This window comes from Schistocerca americana, chromosome 7, assembly GCF_021461395.2.
Source record: "Schistocerca americana isolate TAMUIC-IGC-003095 chromosome 7, iqSchAmer2.1, whole genome shotgun sequence".
Lineage (NCBI taxonomy): Eukaryota > Metazoa > Arthropoda > Insecta > Orthoptera > Acrididae > Schistocerca > Schistocerca americana.
Genome location: NC_060125.1, coordinates 530,126,567 through 530,144,871, shown reverse-complemented (window position 1 = coordinate 530,144,871; position 18,305 = coordinate 530,126,567). Strand labels below are relative to the sequence as shown.

General features: G+C 42.0%; 1 protein-coding gene across 1 annotated transcript in view; it reads left to right on the top strand.

The window, feature by feature from the left end:
- The first annotated feature begins 1,236 nt into the window (after nucleotides 1-1,236).
- The window catches only part of LOC124623065 (glucose dehydrogenase [FAD, quinone]-like), a 66,347-nt gene continuing 49,278 nt past the window's right edge, over nucleotides 1,237-18,305 (top strand). Inside the window, exon 1 of the mRNA XM_047148857.1 lies at nucleotides 1,237-1,293. Within this exon, the coding sequence (XP_047004813.1) occupies nucleotides 1,237-1,293 (57 nt within the window). The remainder of the gene's footprint in view (nucleotides 1,294-18,305) is intronic.

Here is an 18,305-nt window from a genome sequence, read left to right as displayed (position 1 = left end):
TAATTATTCACTATGTTTGAGCTCAAAACATATTCTAAGATTCTACAACAAATAGATGTCAAGGATATTAGAATGTAAGTTTGTGGATCACTCCTCACACCTTTCTTGTAGATGGATGTGAGCTGTGTTTTCTTCCAACTACGGGGCACGGCTTTTTGCTCGAGGGATTTGCGATATGTTGTGGTTAAAAGAGGGTCTCACTCAGCCACAAATCCGGTATAGAATCTGATAGCGATTTCGTCTAGCTCCGCATTTTGGTTCAGTTCTAGCAATTTCATCGTTTCTCATCAACACTGGCACTAATATCTATTATTCATTTATCTTTGCAATGGCGCGAGAATTAAATAAGGACCAAACCTCTGAATTGTCTTTTGCAGCGGAACATTTGAAAACGGAGTTTAGCATTTCAACATTTGAAAACAGATCAGCATTTCTGCTTTTCCTTCGCTATCCTCAGTTTCTGTTCATTTTTTGTCCGTGAATGTCTGTACACTAACCACCAAGAGCCTTTACAGATAACCAGAATTTATTTGATTTTGTAAGAGATTTTTCGATAATTTTTTGCTACGGTAACTTTGAAGGCTTCACTCATTGCTCACTTGGCAGCCAGAATCGTTGAATTCGACTTTTTACGAGTGTTCCCTGGTATCTTTCATATATATATGTGTATGTGTCACTCACCGTTTCTGGCAGTTCTTGGCATAACTTGATGTTTATGCTTTGCTCCATTTAACTACTGTGTCACAAATACAGCGCTCAGATGAAAGCGGTAAATGTGAAAATATTTACCACTTTCATCTGGCCGCAGCACACAAATCTGATTCACCTTACTGCGTTTGATGCTACAAAATAATAATTTAAACCCCGCGGCACTCCGTGTCTCTCGCTGAGAACGGTGAGCAGTACATTCCCACTGCTTTGCTTCACGTAATGCCCTGCCGTATCGCTACAGACTACATTTGCGTGTCCAAGGCACTTAACTGCCCGTGATCGGACCAGGGTGAACTCAATGTACTTCGTTTTTGAGGCGCTGATGTCGACTGCCGGCCTATTAATCACTGGCGCTTCGGAGAGACAAATTACGTCGCGTGCTAGATGGCCGCCGCCTTTTAGGACGGTCTCCGTCAGCCGCGGACCGGGTCGCTCGATCAAAATAGCCCCGGCTTCCGCCGCGTCGTTCTTCATTAAAATAACTCTGGAAATGTTGATACCTGGCTGTCGCGAGCTGTGACGCAGATGAAGAGCCCGCAGCAGCCGCCTAATGGCGCCAGCGACAGGAAACCGGAGCGCTGCGTGCGTCAGGCCGCGGCTACACGGCGCGTTTACTTTTACTTAATTAACTGCAGCGAGAACACGTCGTTAGTCTGGCCGCTGCAGTGTGTCTGAATAGAAATTGTTCATAAACACTAGGGGTTCTAGAAATAACATTTAGAGCCGTCGTGGCTTACGCTAATGTGGTGTGTAAAAGGACACTTCCCTTAAGTTGCGGGTAACACTTGGAACCCAGATATCTTGTGTCACGACAGTGACGTATTCTACACGGACGGAAATACTATGTATTGCTCCACAAATCTCCAGACCAATGGTTTTTAAAACTTGTGGAAATGTTCATCACGTAACTAGTGTTAAAGACTTAAACTTTCATTCCATTCGGAATTCGAGATGCCGTCGCTTCTTTTCACTTTTGTTGTCCGCTCCTAATTGAAAATGGCATTGGCAGGATTACACTAGTCAACAGCTATTTGGCATCTGGGATATGATACATCAACAAGTATGTATTTTGGTGTGTAGAATCCGAATATACCTTTCAAAATGTTCTAGCGCGTACCGTTTATGAGTTTTTAAAGGTTTTTTATTTTTCGTATTCAGTATTTCGCTTTTTGGTTTTCTTCTGTTTTGATGTGTAATTGTTTGTTTTTGATCTGCCGAACAGAGCTAGAAGATCTACAAATCATCAGTAAATGGTTGGTGTGGTAATCCAGAGGTATGAAACAGATCCTCAGTGAGTGATTCCTCTGAAAGATAGTGCAAACTTTTTGTGTTTAAGCCGCGCGGGATTAGCCGAGCGGTCTAGGGCGCTGCAGTCATGGACTGTGCGGCGGGTCCCGGCGGAGGTTCGAGTCCTCCCTCGGGCATGGGTGTGTGTGTTTGTCCTTGGGATAGGTTAAGTAGTGTGTAAGCTTAGGGACTGATGACCTTAGCAGTTAAGTCCCATTAGATTTCCCACACATTTGAACATTTTTTTGCGTTTAAAACATGCACTAAGAAAAATGGTAACTAGTAAATCTCGTTGCTGTCTAAACCACCCCAACAAATTTTGTTATGTGTGTGGGAAATTCACTCCAAAAGCTCAAAGAAAACCAATAACTGATTTATACTTATATTGATATGGTGTCTGTTCTTTCGGACATATCCGAAAGAACAGACACCATATCCATATAAGTATATAGTTGTGGCAATACCGGCCATGATCTTCTTCTTCTGTGCGGATGCACACATATTACCCAAACTCTTACGGGACTTGGTAAGAAAGTCTTCCACGAGTAATGAGTGCTTTGAGGTGGGACACTACGAATGTAGTGTGTGGACATACAAGGTAATGTGGGTCTAGCGAGAAGAGTGCGCGAGTATAGTGCAGTCGCACTATCCCCTGTGCCCTCGGTGGCTCAGATGGATAGAGCGGCTGCCATGTAAGCAGAAAATCCCGGGTTCGAGTCCCGGTCGTGGCACACATTTTCACCTGTCCCCGTTGATATATATCAACGCCCTCAGCAGCTGAACGTATTAACGTAATTCTAATTTCGTTATAATTCTAATAACTGATTTGGTTAAGAAGGCATATAAATTGTAATTTCATTGTCCTGTTGGTCATCAAGATAAAAATGTTGCACCTCATATTGCCTGCATAACCTATACTACAACCTTAACCGAGCGGTTGAGAGGAAAACGCCGAGCCATGCCACTCGCTGTTCCCATGCTGTGGTGTGAGCCTAAAGACCAATACTCAGACTGTTACTTCTGTCTTACAAATATTTCGGGACATTCAAGCAAAACTAGACACAATATAAAGTATCCAAATGTATCTTCAGTGCATTTGCCTGTGCCCCATGATAAGGGGTTGTGTGTTCCTGTCTGCAACTTGGAAGCCACGGAACCAGGCACCATGTCAAGAGAATTAGAAACTATTGAACATATCGAAGAGTACTGCCCTCAATATCTGACACTTCGCCTCAGCTCTTTAATCAAAAGGAATGGAACGATTTGGTTCGCGATCTAAAACTTTCGAAACAGCAAGCTGAACTCTTGGGGTCGAGACTGCAACAACGGTACCTTCTAGCTCCAGGGACAAAAATTTCCTGTTTCAGATCAAGAGGTGCTTCCTTCGCTCAGTATTTCGACATGCTGAATTCAATGTGTGTATGTAGAGATGTCAATGGTCTGCTGATGTCCCTAGGTGTACAACATAATCCGCAGGAGTACCGATCATTTATTGACTCCAGTAAAATCAGTTTAAAAGCATTACCACTATATAATGGCAATGCATTTCCATCGGTACCTTTGGCTTATGCCTTATTGCTTATTGCCTCTTATGAAACCTTGGCTTAGATTCTAGAGGCAATAAAATATAAAGATCATGAATGGCAGCTTTGCTGTGATTTAAAAGTTGTTGCACTCCTTGCAGGTTTACAGGCTGTATTCACGAAATACTGCTGCTTTTTGTGCCTTTGGGATAGCAGTGACACCAAGAACCACATACAGTCAAGGAATGGCCTACAAAGAAGTCATATGTTCCTGGAATCATAAATGTGAACAACACCCCATTGGTTGAGCCCGATAAAATCATTTTGCCTCTCCTTCATATCAAGTTGGGCCTTATCAAGAATTATGGAAAAGCTCTGGATAAAGATGGTGAGGCCTTCAATCACTTAAAAGAAAAGTTTCCCAAATGAAGTGAGGCAAAGTTGAAGGAGGGTATATTTGTTGGACCACAAATAAGAAAATTGCTGAAAGATCCAACCTTTGATACCAAACTCGCAGATAACCAATTAGCTGCTCGGTCTTCTTTTAAAGCAGTTGTGAAGGGCTTCTTGCGTAACAGAATGATCAGAACTATAAGAACATGGGGTGTAGAATGTCTCTTAAAATTCACTTTTTACATTCTCACTTTGATTTCTTCCCGGGATATTTTAGAGCCGCAAGCGATTAGCATGGTGAACGCTTTAACCAAGATATTCTTATCATGGGACACCAAGGCCATTGGAACTCTTCCACGGTGGGTGACTACTGCTGGGTTCTTGTTAGGGGCCGGCCGAAGTGGCCGCGCGGTTCTGGCGCTGCAGTCTGGAACCGCGAGACCACTACGGTCGCAGGTTCGAATCCTGCCTCGGGCATGGATGTGTGTGATGTCCTTAGGTTAGTTACGTTTAACTAGTTCTAAGTTCTAGGGGACTAATGACCTCAGCAGTTGAGTCCCATAGTGCTCAGAGCCATTCTTGTTAGGGAGAGTGATGAAACGGCAAACAAAAGAAGAGCTCCGTCATCGCATTTTTCAAAACACAAAGACGATTAAAGGTGAAAATATCTTCTGAACTAATTTGGACCTTTTATTTTCATCATGTCGATATATACATACAAAATAGTATTGATTTCAAACGTTCTGAATGTGTATTTTTGTTTGACTTAATTGTGTCAATTTTCGATATTATCCCCCCATGAACAATGGACCTTGCCATTGGTGGGGAGGCTTGCGTGCCTCAGCGATACAGATGGCCGTACCGTAGGTGCAACCACAACGGAGGGGTATCTGTTGAGAGGCCAGACAAACGTGTGGTTCCTGAAGAGGGGCAGCAGCCTTTTCAGTAGTTGCAGGGCAACAGTTTGGATGATTGACTGACCTGGCCTTGTAACAATAACCAAAACAGCCTTGCTGTGCTGGTACTGCGAACGGCTGAAAGCAAGGGGAAACTATAGCCGTAATTTTTCCCGAGGGCATGCAGCTTTACTGTATGGTTAAATGATGATGGCGTCCTCTTGGGTAAAATAATCCGGGGGTAAAATCGTCCCCCATTCGGATCTCCGGGCGGGGACTACTCAAGAGGACGTCGTTATCAGGAGAAAGAAAACTGGTGTTCTACGGATAGGAGCGTGGAATGTCAGATCCCTTAATCGGGCAGGAAGGTTAGAAAATTCAAAAAGGGAAATGGATAGGTTAAAGTTTGATATAGTGGGAATTAGTGAAGTTCGGTGGCAGGATGAACAAGACTTCTGGTCAGGCGAATACAGGATCATAAATACAAAATCAAATAGGGGTAATGCAGCAGTAGCTATAATAATGAATAGGAAAGTAGGAATGCGGGTAAGCTACTACAAACAGCATAGTGAACGCATTATTGTGGCCAAGATAGACACGAAGCCCATACCGACCACAGTAGTACAAGTTTATATGCCAACTAGCTCCGCAGATGATGAAGAGATTGAAGAAATGTATGATGAGATAAAAGTAATTATTCAGACAGCGAAGGGAGACGATAGTTTAATAGTTATGGGGGACTGGAATGATCGTAGGAAAAGGAAGAGAAGGAAAACTAGTAGGTGAATATACAATGGGGCTAAGGAATGAAGGAGGAAGCCGAATGGTAGAAATCTGCACAGAGCATAACTTAATCGTAGCTAACACCTGGTTCAAGAATCATGAAAGAAGCTTGTATAGGCGGAGGCCTGGAGGTTTCAGATACATTATATAATGGTAAGACAGAGATGCAGGAACCGGGTTTTAAATTGTAAGACATTTCCCGGGCCAGATGTGGATTCTGAGCCCAATATATTGGTTATGAACTGTAGAGTAAATCTGAAGAAACTGCAAAGAGGTGGGAATTTAAGGGTATGGGACCTGGATAAATTCAAAGAACCAGAGGTTTTAGAGAGTTTCAGAGAGAGCATTAGGGAACGATTGACAGGAACAGGCAAAAGAAATACGGTAGAAGAATAAAGGGTAGCTTTGAGAGACGAAATAGTGAAGGCAGCAGAAGATCAAGTAGGTAAAAAGCGCAGGGCAAGTAGAAATACTTGGATAACAGGAGAGATATTGAATTTAATTGATGACAGGAGAAAATATAAAAATGCAGTAAATGAAGCAGTCAAAAAGGAATACAAACGTCTCAAAAATGAGATCGAAAGGAAGTGCAAAATGGCAAATCAGGGATGGTTAGAGGACAAATTTAAGAATGTAGAGGCATACGTATATCACTAGGAGTAAGGTAGATACTGCCTACAGGAAAATTAAAGAGACCTTTGGGGAAAAGAGAACCACTTGTATGAATATGAAGAGCTCATATAGAATACCAGTTCTAAGCAAATAAGAGAAAGCAGAAAGTTGGAAGGAGTGTTTAGGGGGTCTATACAAGGGCAATGTTTCCAGAATGAGATTTTCACTCTGCGGTGGAGTGTGCGCTGATATAAAACTTCCTTTCAGATTAAAACTGTGTGCCGGACCGAGACTCGAAATCGGGACCTTTGCCTTTCACGGGCAAGTTTTCTACCAACTGAGCTACCCAAGCACGACTCACGCCCCCTCCTCTCAGCTTCACTTCTGCCAGTACCACGTCTTCTACCTTCCAAACTTTACAGAAGCTCTCCTGCGAACCATGCAGAACTAGCACTCCTGAAAGAAAGGAAGTTTCGTATCCGACTTCAACAGTCCGGCGGTTATACCGGTTTCTAATATACCACCGTTTCACATTTGCAATGGCTTACCTAGCTCTTACGCTAAGCCGCGATCCGACATTGCTAATCACTTTACCAAGACAAATACATTCCCCATATTTCATTACTCTACATTAATTATTTTTTGTTCCTATTTTTTCCGTCAGTGTATTTCACAAGGTGATGAGACTGACTTGGACGTCATCTAGGTGGGATCTCCACACACAATAGTTTTGTACAGTTACTCACACCAGTGATCATCTAGAGTGAAGGCTTTTTCCTCTTCTGAAAATTACCTCAAATAAGAAGGATGTTGTAATCAACATATCCCATCGGTATGCAAATACTGGAGTATGAGTTGGATTGCGTTCGGTAAAGATGTTCATGGTGTACCCCTTCCCATTTTCGTCTTATTAAGACATACTTCCTCCATAACTTACATATTTTGACAGTGTACTTACAAGGAACAGTTCGATTGTGAAACTTTCATAATCACTAACTATTTTATTAGTCATCTTGTATGTTAGTGTATTTCTATGTGTTTGTTTACGTGTCTACTATTCAAGCTGTTCTTCTCTAAACGCAGCATACAAACCAAGTTCTACAGTTAGCTGCACTACAGAAAAATTAAACACAATTTATTGCTCGACAGAAACAGTGAGCATCCACAAGACAGGATTGGATATCAATGCTGGTACCTACATATAGACATCATCGGCGGGTACGTAGATCATGTGCCTTCCAATTCTCTACAACAAGTAGAACAGTCACCGGGTGCGTTACTGTTGTTCGTGTTTAGTGTTGTTACGAGGCCTGGTATCCAAGAGGCGTGAACAGAGTCAAATATTGAGTGATAACAGTGAAGAACACCGTGATGCCACGTCCTCTTATGAGACCAAGTTATCAGCACTTGAGAGATTTTGAAAGCAGCCAAATTGTTGGTCTCCATTTCGTCAGCTGATAGAATCGTGCAGTATCCAGATGCATGGGGCTTCCGAGGTGACAGTGACCCATTGTTGGACTTCCGTCGTTAAGGTTCCAGTTGACGTGTCTGACTACCAGAAGGAACGAACGCCTTATTGTGCACGAATCACATCGTAAACCATTCACATCTGCGCCGGCCATCCAAGAATAAGTAATGGACTCCCACCAACATTCGTTATCATCCTTACGATTGAGTGGAGACTAGGAGCAGCCTTATCATGGAACTGTCGTTCCATGCGTAGCCTGCCGCTAACGCCACAATGCAAACGGCTGGGTCGCTTGATACCGTGACAGGAAAGCATCGCCGGCTGTTATGACCGAGCGGTTCTAGGCGCTTCAGTCTGGAAACGCGTGGTCGCTACGGTCGCAGGTTCGAATCCTGCCTCGGGCATGGATGTGTGTGATGACCTTAGCTTAGTTATGTTTAAGTAGTTATAAGTTCTAGGGGACTGATGACCTCAGTTGTTAAGTCCCATAGTGCTCAGATCCATTTTGAACAGGAAAGCATCGTCGGCGTCTACGGCGGCGGCCTGGGTATAGGTTCTATTCTTCCAGTGTTTTGGAGAGGCACAGCTGTGTTAATCCTGGTGTCATGGTGCGTGGAGAAACCGATTGCGACTGGTAGTGTTTGGGGGCATTCCGACGACACAAGAGTATGTCACGGACATGATGTGTCCTCAAGGGTTATCTCTCATGCAGCAGTGGAGTTGTGGACTTTATGAACAGGACAATGATTTTCACACACTCTATGAACTGGTGCGTGATGCTGAGATACTCCTGTGGCCAGCAAGAGTCCCTGGTCTGCCCCCGATGAAACATGTGTCAGGCCAGCTCAGCTATTGACTCTGTCCCAGTACCGATGTACAGGATATCAAGAAACACAACAGCTACGGGCCAGCTAGCGGGAGGAGAAAATACAACGGTTTTATGACACCCTTCCCAGTCCAATCAGTGCATACATCCAAGCCAGACGGGGTGCTCATTAGTGGGCACGTACTGCCACGTCTATTATTAATATGACTCGAATTTTTAATCACTGAAATAACATCACAAACCTTCTGAAACCGCCGGCCGGAGTGGCCGAGCGGTTAAAGGCGCTACAGTCTGGAACCGCACGACCGCTACGGTCGCAGGTTAGAATCCTGCCTCGGGCATGGATGTGTGTGATGTCCTTAGGTTCGTTAGGTTTAAGTAGTTCTAAGTTCTAGGGGACTTATGACCACAGCAGTTGAGTCCCATATTGCTCAGAGCCATTTGAACCATTTTTGAACCTCCTGAAACCATGAACTTTCATTTCATTTCCTCCTTCTCTTCGGGATGCTTTAATGCCTTTTGTCAGTGAGTGTATCGTGGTTGAAAATTGTGGGAAATATTGTGTGTTGCGATGACATATACGAGGTGTGACAATAAAGTAATGAGACTGATGTGAAAAAAATGTTGCTTACCGTTTTTGTCTAGTTAAGTGTTGTCTCCTTCAAAGTAGCTCCCTTCTGATTGCACACACTTTTTCCACCGCTTCTGCCATTGATGGTAACATTTCTGCAACTCATCTTCTGTAATATATTCCAAGATCCTCGTCACAGATTTTTGGACATCTTGTGTTGTTTGAAAAGGGTTTCCCTTTAGCGCCATTTTGACTCTTGGAAATAGAAAAAAGTCGCATGGAGTGATATCTTGTGAATAAGGTGGCTGTGGTAGTACTGAAATTTGTTTTGAGGTTAAAAATTGCTGTACTGACAGAGCAGTATGAGATGCCGCATTATCGCGATGCAGAATCCAATTATTAGGAATGGTGGCACGGACATGAAGAACTCTTTTACGAAGTCTTTATAAAATTTCTTTGTTATAACATTGGTTAACTGTTTGTCCAGGAGGCACCCACTCTTTACGAACAATTCCCTTGGAATCAAAGAAGCACACAAGCTTGCACTTCACTTTTGACTTTGACATTCGAGCTTTTTTTGGTCTGGGTGATCCCTTTGAGCACCATTGCGAACTTTGGCGTTTTGATTTGTAAATAATAGATTTCAGCTATAAGTCGTTCTTTGGAATTTTTATTGGCAGATCTAGATTTCACCTAGAAACTACCCATTCTCAATGCACTATCATTTTTGGTCAATGCATGTAATGCCTGTCGGTCTGGCTTTGTACACGGTTCATTGATTACTCAAATTTGGCGTTTTGTCTCTGGATCGTACTGAAAAAACCAACTTTCATCACCAGTGATAACATGGCTCAACAATTCTTAATTGATGGCATACCGTTGCACAACATTATGCAGTTCCGTTTCCGTGACGAGAGACACAAACACATGTTAACTTATTACAGCGCAACTCACGACTGAGCAATTGCATTGATGTGCCGCTTGGACCAGCAGCAGCTTATAGACCAAGGTCAAAGACATTGTGCCTACGCAAGCCTGCAGGGTTGCCACATCTTCCAAAGAAAATCAGTCTCATTACTTTATTGTCGCACCTCGTATCAATAGTGCTGGAGAAGAAGAACAGCTATGCACGAGACATAGAGGACTCCCCACATCCCCGCTGGTCTCCGAATTCTCCTGAGCGTTCTTGTGGGACCATGTCTACATAGTAGTTTAGGCTTCAACCGTCCTATAGTGAGATACACAAGTTACCTGCTTCACTTTTTACTTAACAATTAACCATTAAAATTTTTGACAATGGAAAAATTTTTTACATTGTGCCAAATTTTTCCTATTTCTTTTAGATAGTGACAGATAAGACTTTCAACTTATTTGTGTTCTTGAATAGCACTTAATGTTTCTGACGATCAAATCGTTCTATTTAGACGTTTGGTCAAAAATTGAGTCTGTTTACAAATTTTAGGCTCTATTCGCGTAAACTGGCCCCCCTTCACTTGCTTAAACCGGACCCCTTAATTTCTTATGTTTAAAGTCTGCCTGTATTACTACATACACTTATTCTCTTGCAGCTTCCAAGAGGGTAATGGGGACGGCTTATCAAAGAAAGTGGAGTACGTCTAAAATGACTAAAGCTATAGATACAATTCCGAAAAAGAAGATGGACTGGAAGAAGGCCAGTAAAGTTCATTGTTCGAAAAACAATACTTACAAGATTGCCCAACATGAAGTACAGTACCTTGAGGAAGCAGCAAACACAAAAAGAAGCAGACCCACAATTTTGGGCAAAGATCTTAGTATTGTCTTGCTGTTGAAGCTTCTTCCTCTGAGCTTATTCGTGAAGACTCGTGATGAATGGCCGTACACTAGAAAGAGAGAAATAACATTGAACTTCCTCTGAGGGACGAAATTTCTGGGAAAAAGTAGTTTATTCTTTTTCCAAAACGCCACAAATATGAACTGTTAGAAATAAAGTCCACAGGAATATTCTATAACAAGTCTCTTGGGTTCAGTGAAGAAAACACAGAGAAATTGTATATTTCTGGAAGATGGTAAGATGTTACATTATACCTCCTTTGCAACCGGATTATGCTCTTTCTTATTTAATGATATTTGCTAACATTGTTTTGTGTTATTTTAATTATTTTTAATAAGGGTCCGATTCTCGCAGCTATTTTTCAAAATAGTTAAGTGTAAGGTTTTTGAAAAAAAAATTCGTAATAACTTTTAATTACACTTTCAAGAGTGAAATGTAAATGGTGCTTAACATTATAAAGTAAATATTACATTCTATTAACACTTATATTTGGACTACTTTTTTTAAAATGAGAAACGAAGTATGGGTCTGGTTTTGGACTCTTTCATCTTTTTACAAGAATAATAAGAGTACGAAAATGAAAACAGAGAGCAAAGCGACGCTATTGTGTTGGCTGTCGACGCTCATTAATGAAAACATGAGTGACTTTAATGCCATACTGTACGAGATGCTTCCAAGTGTTATCTCATCAGAGTTGATTTTCTCCAACAAACACGTGTATCCGTTGTCGAACATGAGTCCTTCGTCCACTGAATCCTGCATTCAGTGTGGCCTCTCATAAAAGACGTCGGCACAAGTTTACCAGCAGATCTGATATTCGCTTTGTGTGAGCGAGGCGCCGAAGCGTGTCTTCAGCTGTCCAACTCGGAAAGCGGAGCCCGTCGAGTGGCTAATTAACCATGAAGATGTTATCAGGGCCCCAGGGGCAGCGCAGCTGAAGAAAACCTCAATAAGGCCACGCTACCGTCCGTAGCAGCCAAACGCCAGCAACCGTTTCTGTTAGGACTCCCCTAATGAAAGGCCGTGTTCGATGTACGAAACAGTTCTATATCGTTTCGAGCCCATAGGCGGGAGGAATCTTCAGAGCTAAAACTGGTAACAGTATCGACGGTACCAAAGCCCCTGAATTCATGGGCGTATTATAAGCTGTATAGAGGGTATCACCATTGGTCACATAATGAGAAATGCATGATTATTTGTAACAGATGATGTCACTCTCGCTAGAACCAAGTGATACTTTGAATTACTGTCCTGGTGCCAAGCTGCCATTTTATTTAACTCCATCTTCTTTTCTGTTAAAATAATCATAGCGTTTTTAAATTACCACTGACTTTCTGTATAAGCTCATATGATACTGCCTTGTCTTCGCTAAAGCGCTATTCTCGTTAAATTTTAATCCATGGTGCCCACAATGTAAAGAACATTCCCTGTGGTCGACTTATCACTTGGTCCGTAGCGACGGTTCCTCTTATTTTCGCCGGCCGTGGTGGCAGAGCGGTTCTAGGCGCTACAGTCTGGAACCGTGCGACCGCTACGGTCGCAGGTTCGAATCCTGCCTCGGGCATGGATGTGTCTGATGTCCTTAGGTTAGTTAGGTTTAATTAGTTCTAAGTTTGCATTACCCGGTTCTCAGAATTCCTGAATATAGACGTTGACTGTAGACATTGTATCACAGACACAGTCCCTTTGACTGTTTAGAGATGTCACTAAATCCGCACAAAGATGTTAACAACCACGCATGAGCAGCGCCTATAGACGGCGGAGGTCCGACAGCCGATCAGTTCCAGTCATTCCATCAGGTACAAGGCACACGGCTCTTGTTGTCTGTAGTTTAACCATGCCTAGGCGGTCAATACCGCGGTTCGATCGCGTCCGGATTGTTACTTTGTGCCAAGAAGGGCTCTCAACAAGGGAACTGTCCAGGCGTCTCGGAGTGAACCAAAGCAATGTTGTTCGGACATGGAGGAGATACAGACAGACAGGAACTATCGATGGCATGGCTCGCTCAGGCCTCACAAAGGCTGCTACTGCAATGGACGACAGCTACCTACGGATTATGGCTCGGAGGAACCCTGACAGCGACGCCACCATGTTGGATAATGCTTTTCGCGCAGCCACAGGACGTCGTGTTACGATTCAGACGACGTCCATAGCGAGGTGCACCTTTGCAACTCCGACACCATGCAGTGCGGTACAGATGAGCCCAACAACATGCTTAATGGACCGCTCAGGATTGGCATCACATTCTATACAGCGATGAGTGTCGCATATGCCTTCAACCAGACAATCGTCGGAGACGTGTTTGGAGGCAATCCGGTCAGGCTGAAAGCCTTAGACACACTGTCCAGAGAGTGCAGCAAGGTGGATGTTCCCTGATGTTTTGGAGTGGCGTCGTGTGGGGCCGACGTACGCCGCTGGTGGTCATGGAAGGCGCCGTAACGGCTACACGATACGTAAATTCCATCCTCCCGCCGATAGTGTAACCATATTCGGCAGCATATTGGCGAGGCATTCGTCTTCATGGATGACAATTCGCACCCCCATCGCGCACATCTTATGAATGACATCGCTCGACTGGACTGGCCAGCATGTTGTCCCGACATGAACCCTATAGAACATGCCTGGGACAGATTGAAAATGACTGTTTATGGATGACGTGACCCACCAACTACTGTGAGGGATCTACGCCGATTCGCCGTTGAGGAGTGGGACAATCTGGACCAACAGTGCCTTGCTGAGCTTGTGCATAGTATGCCGCGACGAATACAGGCATGCATCAATGCAAGACGCGTGGTACTTCGTATTAGAGGCACTGTTGTGTACAACGATCTGGACCACCACCCTTGAATGTTGTAACCTCCCCACAAAAATTTAAAAAGTATTATTTTAAATGCAAATGGACATTGAGCTAAGTGTAACCTCCCAGAGAAATTTTGAACACAATAATTCAATGTTAACTAGAATACAACTTAATGTAACCTCCCAGCAAATAAATTTAATGACAATGACAATTAAATAAAAATTAGCAATCTGACCCAGGTATAAGCTGCCCACAAAAATGTGAAAGTCAATTCAGTGATAATAAAATCTCTGTGACAATGAGAACACAAATAGACCGAAATGTCGATCATAGGCCCTGTTCACTAATTAAACTGTAATTTTTACCTTAGTAAAAGTGCATCTGCTCTTATTTTTCGCCATAGCTTGGAGGAAATTCATTGCAAAAATTTTGAATTTAAGGGAAACTTTTCTTTAAGGAATAGCAAGGGAAATATTTCTTTCATTAAAGGATTCTTTGTTGAAAAATTGCTTTGAAAACAAAATTATTATTGGGGCGATTCTTGGACAAATTAGTTACAGTTAATTTACATCATTAGCTGAGCGCAATGCTGCTTCATTACCTTATTTAAAAAATAATATACCTCGTCCTGAATCTTGACCAGAGTGCCATGTCGACGCCCGCCGACTCCTCACTCGCAACTGAACTCTCTCGCAACTCGATCGCAACTGCACTGAACTCTCGCGCGGTCAAGCGCAGACTAGGAATGACAAATAGCTCTCTGGTCAGAGACTCTGCAATGCCTCGCCATCGCCGCCACACAACATACGTGTTTCAAGGTCTCGCTGTATGGTGGTACAACATGCAATGTGTGATTTTCATGTGCAATAAAAAGGGCGGAAATGAAGTTTATGTTGATCTCTGTTCCAGTTTTCTTTAGAGGTTCCGAAACTCTCGGAACCGGGGTAATGAAAAACTTTTTTTGGTCTGTGTACTTAGCAGTGAACGGCGAATATTTCGTAAAACAAATATGTTTGTAAGAAACTAAAACAGCAACCGAAAAACCTTTCCCGCGGGATATTTTATTGTGTTATGAATGAGTGGACCTAGTTCCCAGGGTTGGGGCCTCAATGCGGAGGAGCTATATAGCTAGTGTAGCGTTACAAAAGCGTAGTATTTATCAGTGAACGGCAAATACGGGGACAAAAAAGTACGTTTTATAGCAATATGTTTACATAATGTGTATTCATAAACATACAGTTATAAATGTCTCCGTTCGTAGTCGCTAATTATAACAATATGTTTATTTTTGTGCTGTAACATATAGCTATAATCAGCGGTGGAAATATATTTGCGAACGCTGACAGTGTGCGGCTGTTTCTTGTTGGATCGTCTGATCAGTCGGAAGTTGCTTTTCACAGGAGAGTAAATGCCTATTGAAAATATAATTATTTTTGGATACCTCAACATGAATTTCCTAAGGGACCGTAGTTTGTCATGCATTTACCAGTAGGATATTGCGCGGAGAAAATATTTCACCGCATGCAACTTCTGTCCGATTTCGACGAAAGAATTCGTGACTGTGAACTCTCTATTTGGCAGAAACATAAAGAAAATCAAATAACTTCATGAAGGAGTGAGACATAGATTCTATACTAAATAAATAGTCCATACACCAGTTCCATTTAACTCTGAATTTACGGCAATTAACAGATGAACTTACACTGCAATGAAGGATTTAACATGGATGCCGTTTTGACTGGCACTTCTCTTCTCGTAATGAAAGTAATTGCTTTGACGTTTTCACATACACGTCGCACAATAAATCTACTGCTATGCGGTATTGCAGTTTAAGTATTGCACTTTTACTTCACACTAAAATAATATTATTTTTAACAATAATAATACGGCGGCAAGACATTCGCGTCCGACACAAGTTACAAGAGACAAGAGAAAAAAATGAGCAACTGTTTATCGAGAATATCTCGTACATGAAAATAATGTGTAAAAATGTTCTTCTGCTGTCCGTTTTTCGCGCCGCGGTTTTCAAAGTCAGTAACTCACTGCATCTCTGACGGCGCTTCGACAAAGCACCTTACGTCACAGGACGTTCACCTTTTACATTAGCGCAACACTATTTGCTAACTTTACGAGGTATAATTTAATATTTTAGGAATGATTGCACCAGCAGTGATGTTGAGTTGTACTTGTAGTCCGGGGTGATATGTTACAATACAGCATCACCGGTCTATTGCGGTCTAACTGTGTTGGTGAGGCAGTAAATTTCCACAGGGCAGTGACTACGTTACTGCAATTCACTTTGGAGGTGTGGCGGTGGGACTTGTAGTCCCGGCCTGTGGGTCTGATGTAGAGAAAATCTGTGAGGCATTTGTTAACATGAGAGGTACAAAGCGTCTGCGGGAGACGAAACAGCGAATGATAAAGACACAATACGACTTCACTTACAAGGAATGTGTAATGTTAACAGCGAGTTTTACTGGCGAAACGTGACACTGCAGGCAGAGGTGACAATGGAAACTGCTACTAATGGCAAAACTTGAGATTCTGTTCGAGACTCAGCTGACGAAATGAGGTGCTGTGTCTGAAACAAAGGCAGAGAGGTGTCCTCCATCTGTGTAATTTCTTCAGCGTTCTCAAGGAGTGAAAAACCGAGTCGCCGACGCCATTCTGCCTCCAACTGCGTGACGTGAAGAGTACGTAGGAAAGGTAGGTGGAGACGTTCTGGATGCGGGTAGTTTTGTATCAGTAGAGCTGAAATGCCAGCTGTGTTCATTGTACTGCGATCGAGGATCTGAGAAAAAACAAACAGCGCCCGTCGTTTGTCGGACGAGATATACTGTATGGATGGATATTTAGCCAAGGACAGATTTACAATTGTCGTTTCAGAACATAGATGTCCCGGCCTTCATTAATGGCGGTGAGATTACGATTGAGCTGTATGCTAAACCGAAAGAACAAGACATTAAAGAAAATCAATCTAGACTTGAGGTCAACGCAAATGAAATATAAAGTACTTTATTCTAACCTATGTTTCCACGTATTTGGTACATGAATTAACTTCACTCATGTCTTACGGGACAACGAGGATCATACAGAAATAAATAAAGTCAAAAATTTTAGTTATTGCACAAGAAAAAATACTTCCTCCTACAGTGGATACTTGTAGAAGTATATATATCAACGTGAGTGGGAATAGACCTTCAATGTACTTTTTCCATCTTTCTGCACTTCCCTCAGTGTTTAAAAGTGGAATACCCATCGCACTCATAATTTTACCATCCTTACTTTTAATTTAACATAATTTGTTGTGACTTTTGTGTATGCTGAATCAGTTATTACGACGGTCATCCCTTTTTCGAATTCTTCACCCGAAGGCCAGTCTCATAAATCCTATTGTTACTGTTGTTTTCATGAGCTTTGCAGACTTCATACTGTGAATGTGACAGTGCTAACTTTCCCTTTCTCCATAATCCTCCCTCCATTAGTTGCAAGTCCCAATCAGAACAAAACCACCTACTCACATGGAGCTTTGGGGACAGGAATAGAGTACAATATATAACTTTCTAGATAAGTAAAAAGGTAAATGTTCGAATGTTCCTTTGTTTAAAACGGTTAATCTCATAAAGTTTTTGACCGATTGCTTTGAAGTTTGATGAAATTGTACATTCTAATACAGGCGTATATATAACTTTTCGAGATTTTTCGTAATAACGTTTCCCTATTATTAATTTTATAAGAAAATTATGAACTACATGTATTTAAAAATAGGTATATATAATCAATACTCGTATTCCAGTGGAAATTTGTGTCAAAATTTCAAAGCAATCGTTCAAAAACTTTCAGAGATTTTAGATTAGGAACAATTACAGATTCTATATAAGTTCGAATGTAGATGTTCGTTTCTTCAAAATCTCAAATCGCCGAAAGTTCTTCACCGATCTCTTTGAAATTTTGACACATTTTGCATTCGAATACTCACGTGTTTGTATGTACTTACTGGAACGCCATCTGGTATATATGTAATAAAAAGAGTAACGTTATGTAAATGTTGGTTTGTTCAAAATCGTTAATCTCCGAAAGTTCTTGACCGATTCCTTTGAAATTTTTACACAATGTTGAATTCTAACACGAGCGTGTTTTTAGGCATCTAATTCTTCAATATATGTATATTTTAGTGTATGTAATACCCGAATGTACATATGTAACTTATAAAGGGGAAACGTTGTTATGAGAAATCTCAAAAAGTGCCTTTCCGAATTACTTCAAACTTTTACACGTTAATGTAATAAACATTTAGGCAGATATGAACCAGATGCCTTCTAATATATATATATATATATATATATATATCGTTGTTAGCAAGCAGTATTTATGGCTTATTTGTTTATGATTGGGATACTACTACAGAATTTGAATTAGCAATAACAATAAAACAAGGCTCAAGGTTCAAGGTCAAAGAAAGGGGGGGGGGGAGGAGATGGGCAGGGGCATGGGAGGATATGAACATAGAAAACGGCAAGGAGGAGGTGAACAGAAAGAGGGGGCAGGAGCGGATGGAGACAGAATAGGGAGGAGAAGAAGGAGAGAGAGGGAGGAGGCGATGGACAGCGAGAGGAGGTAGG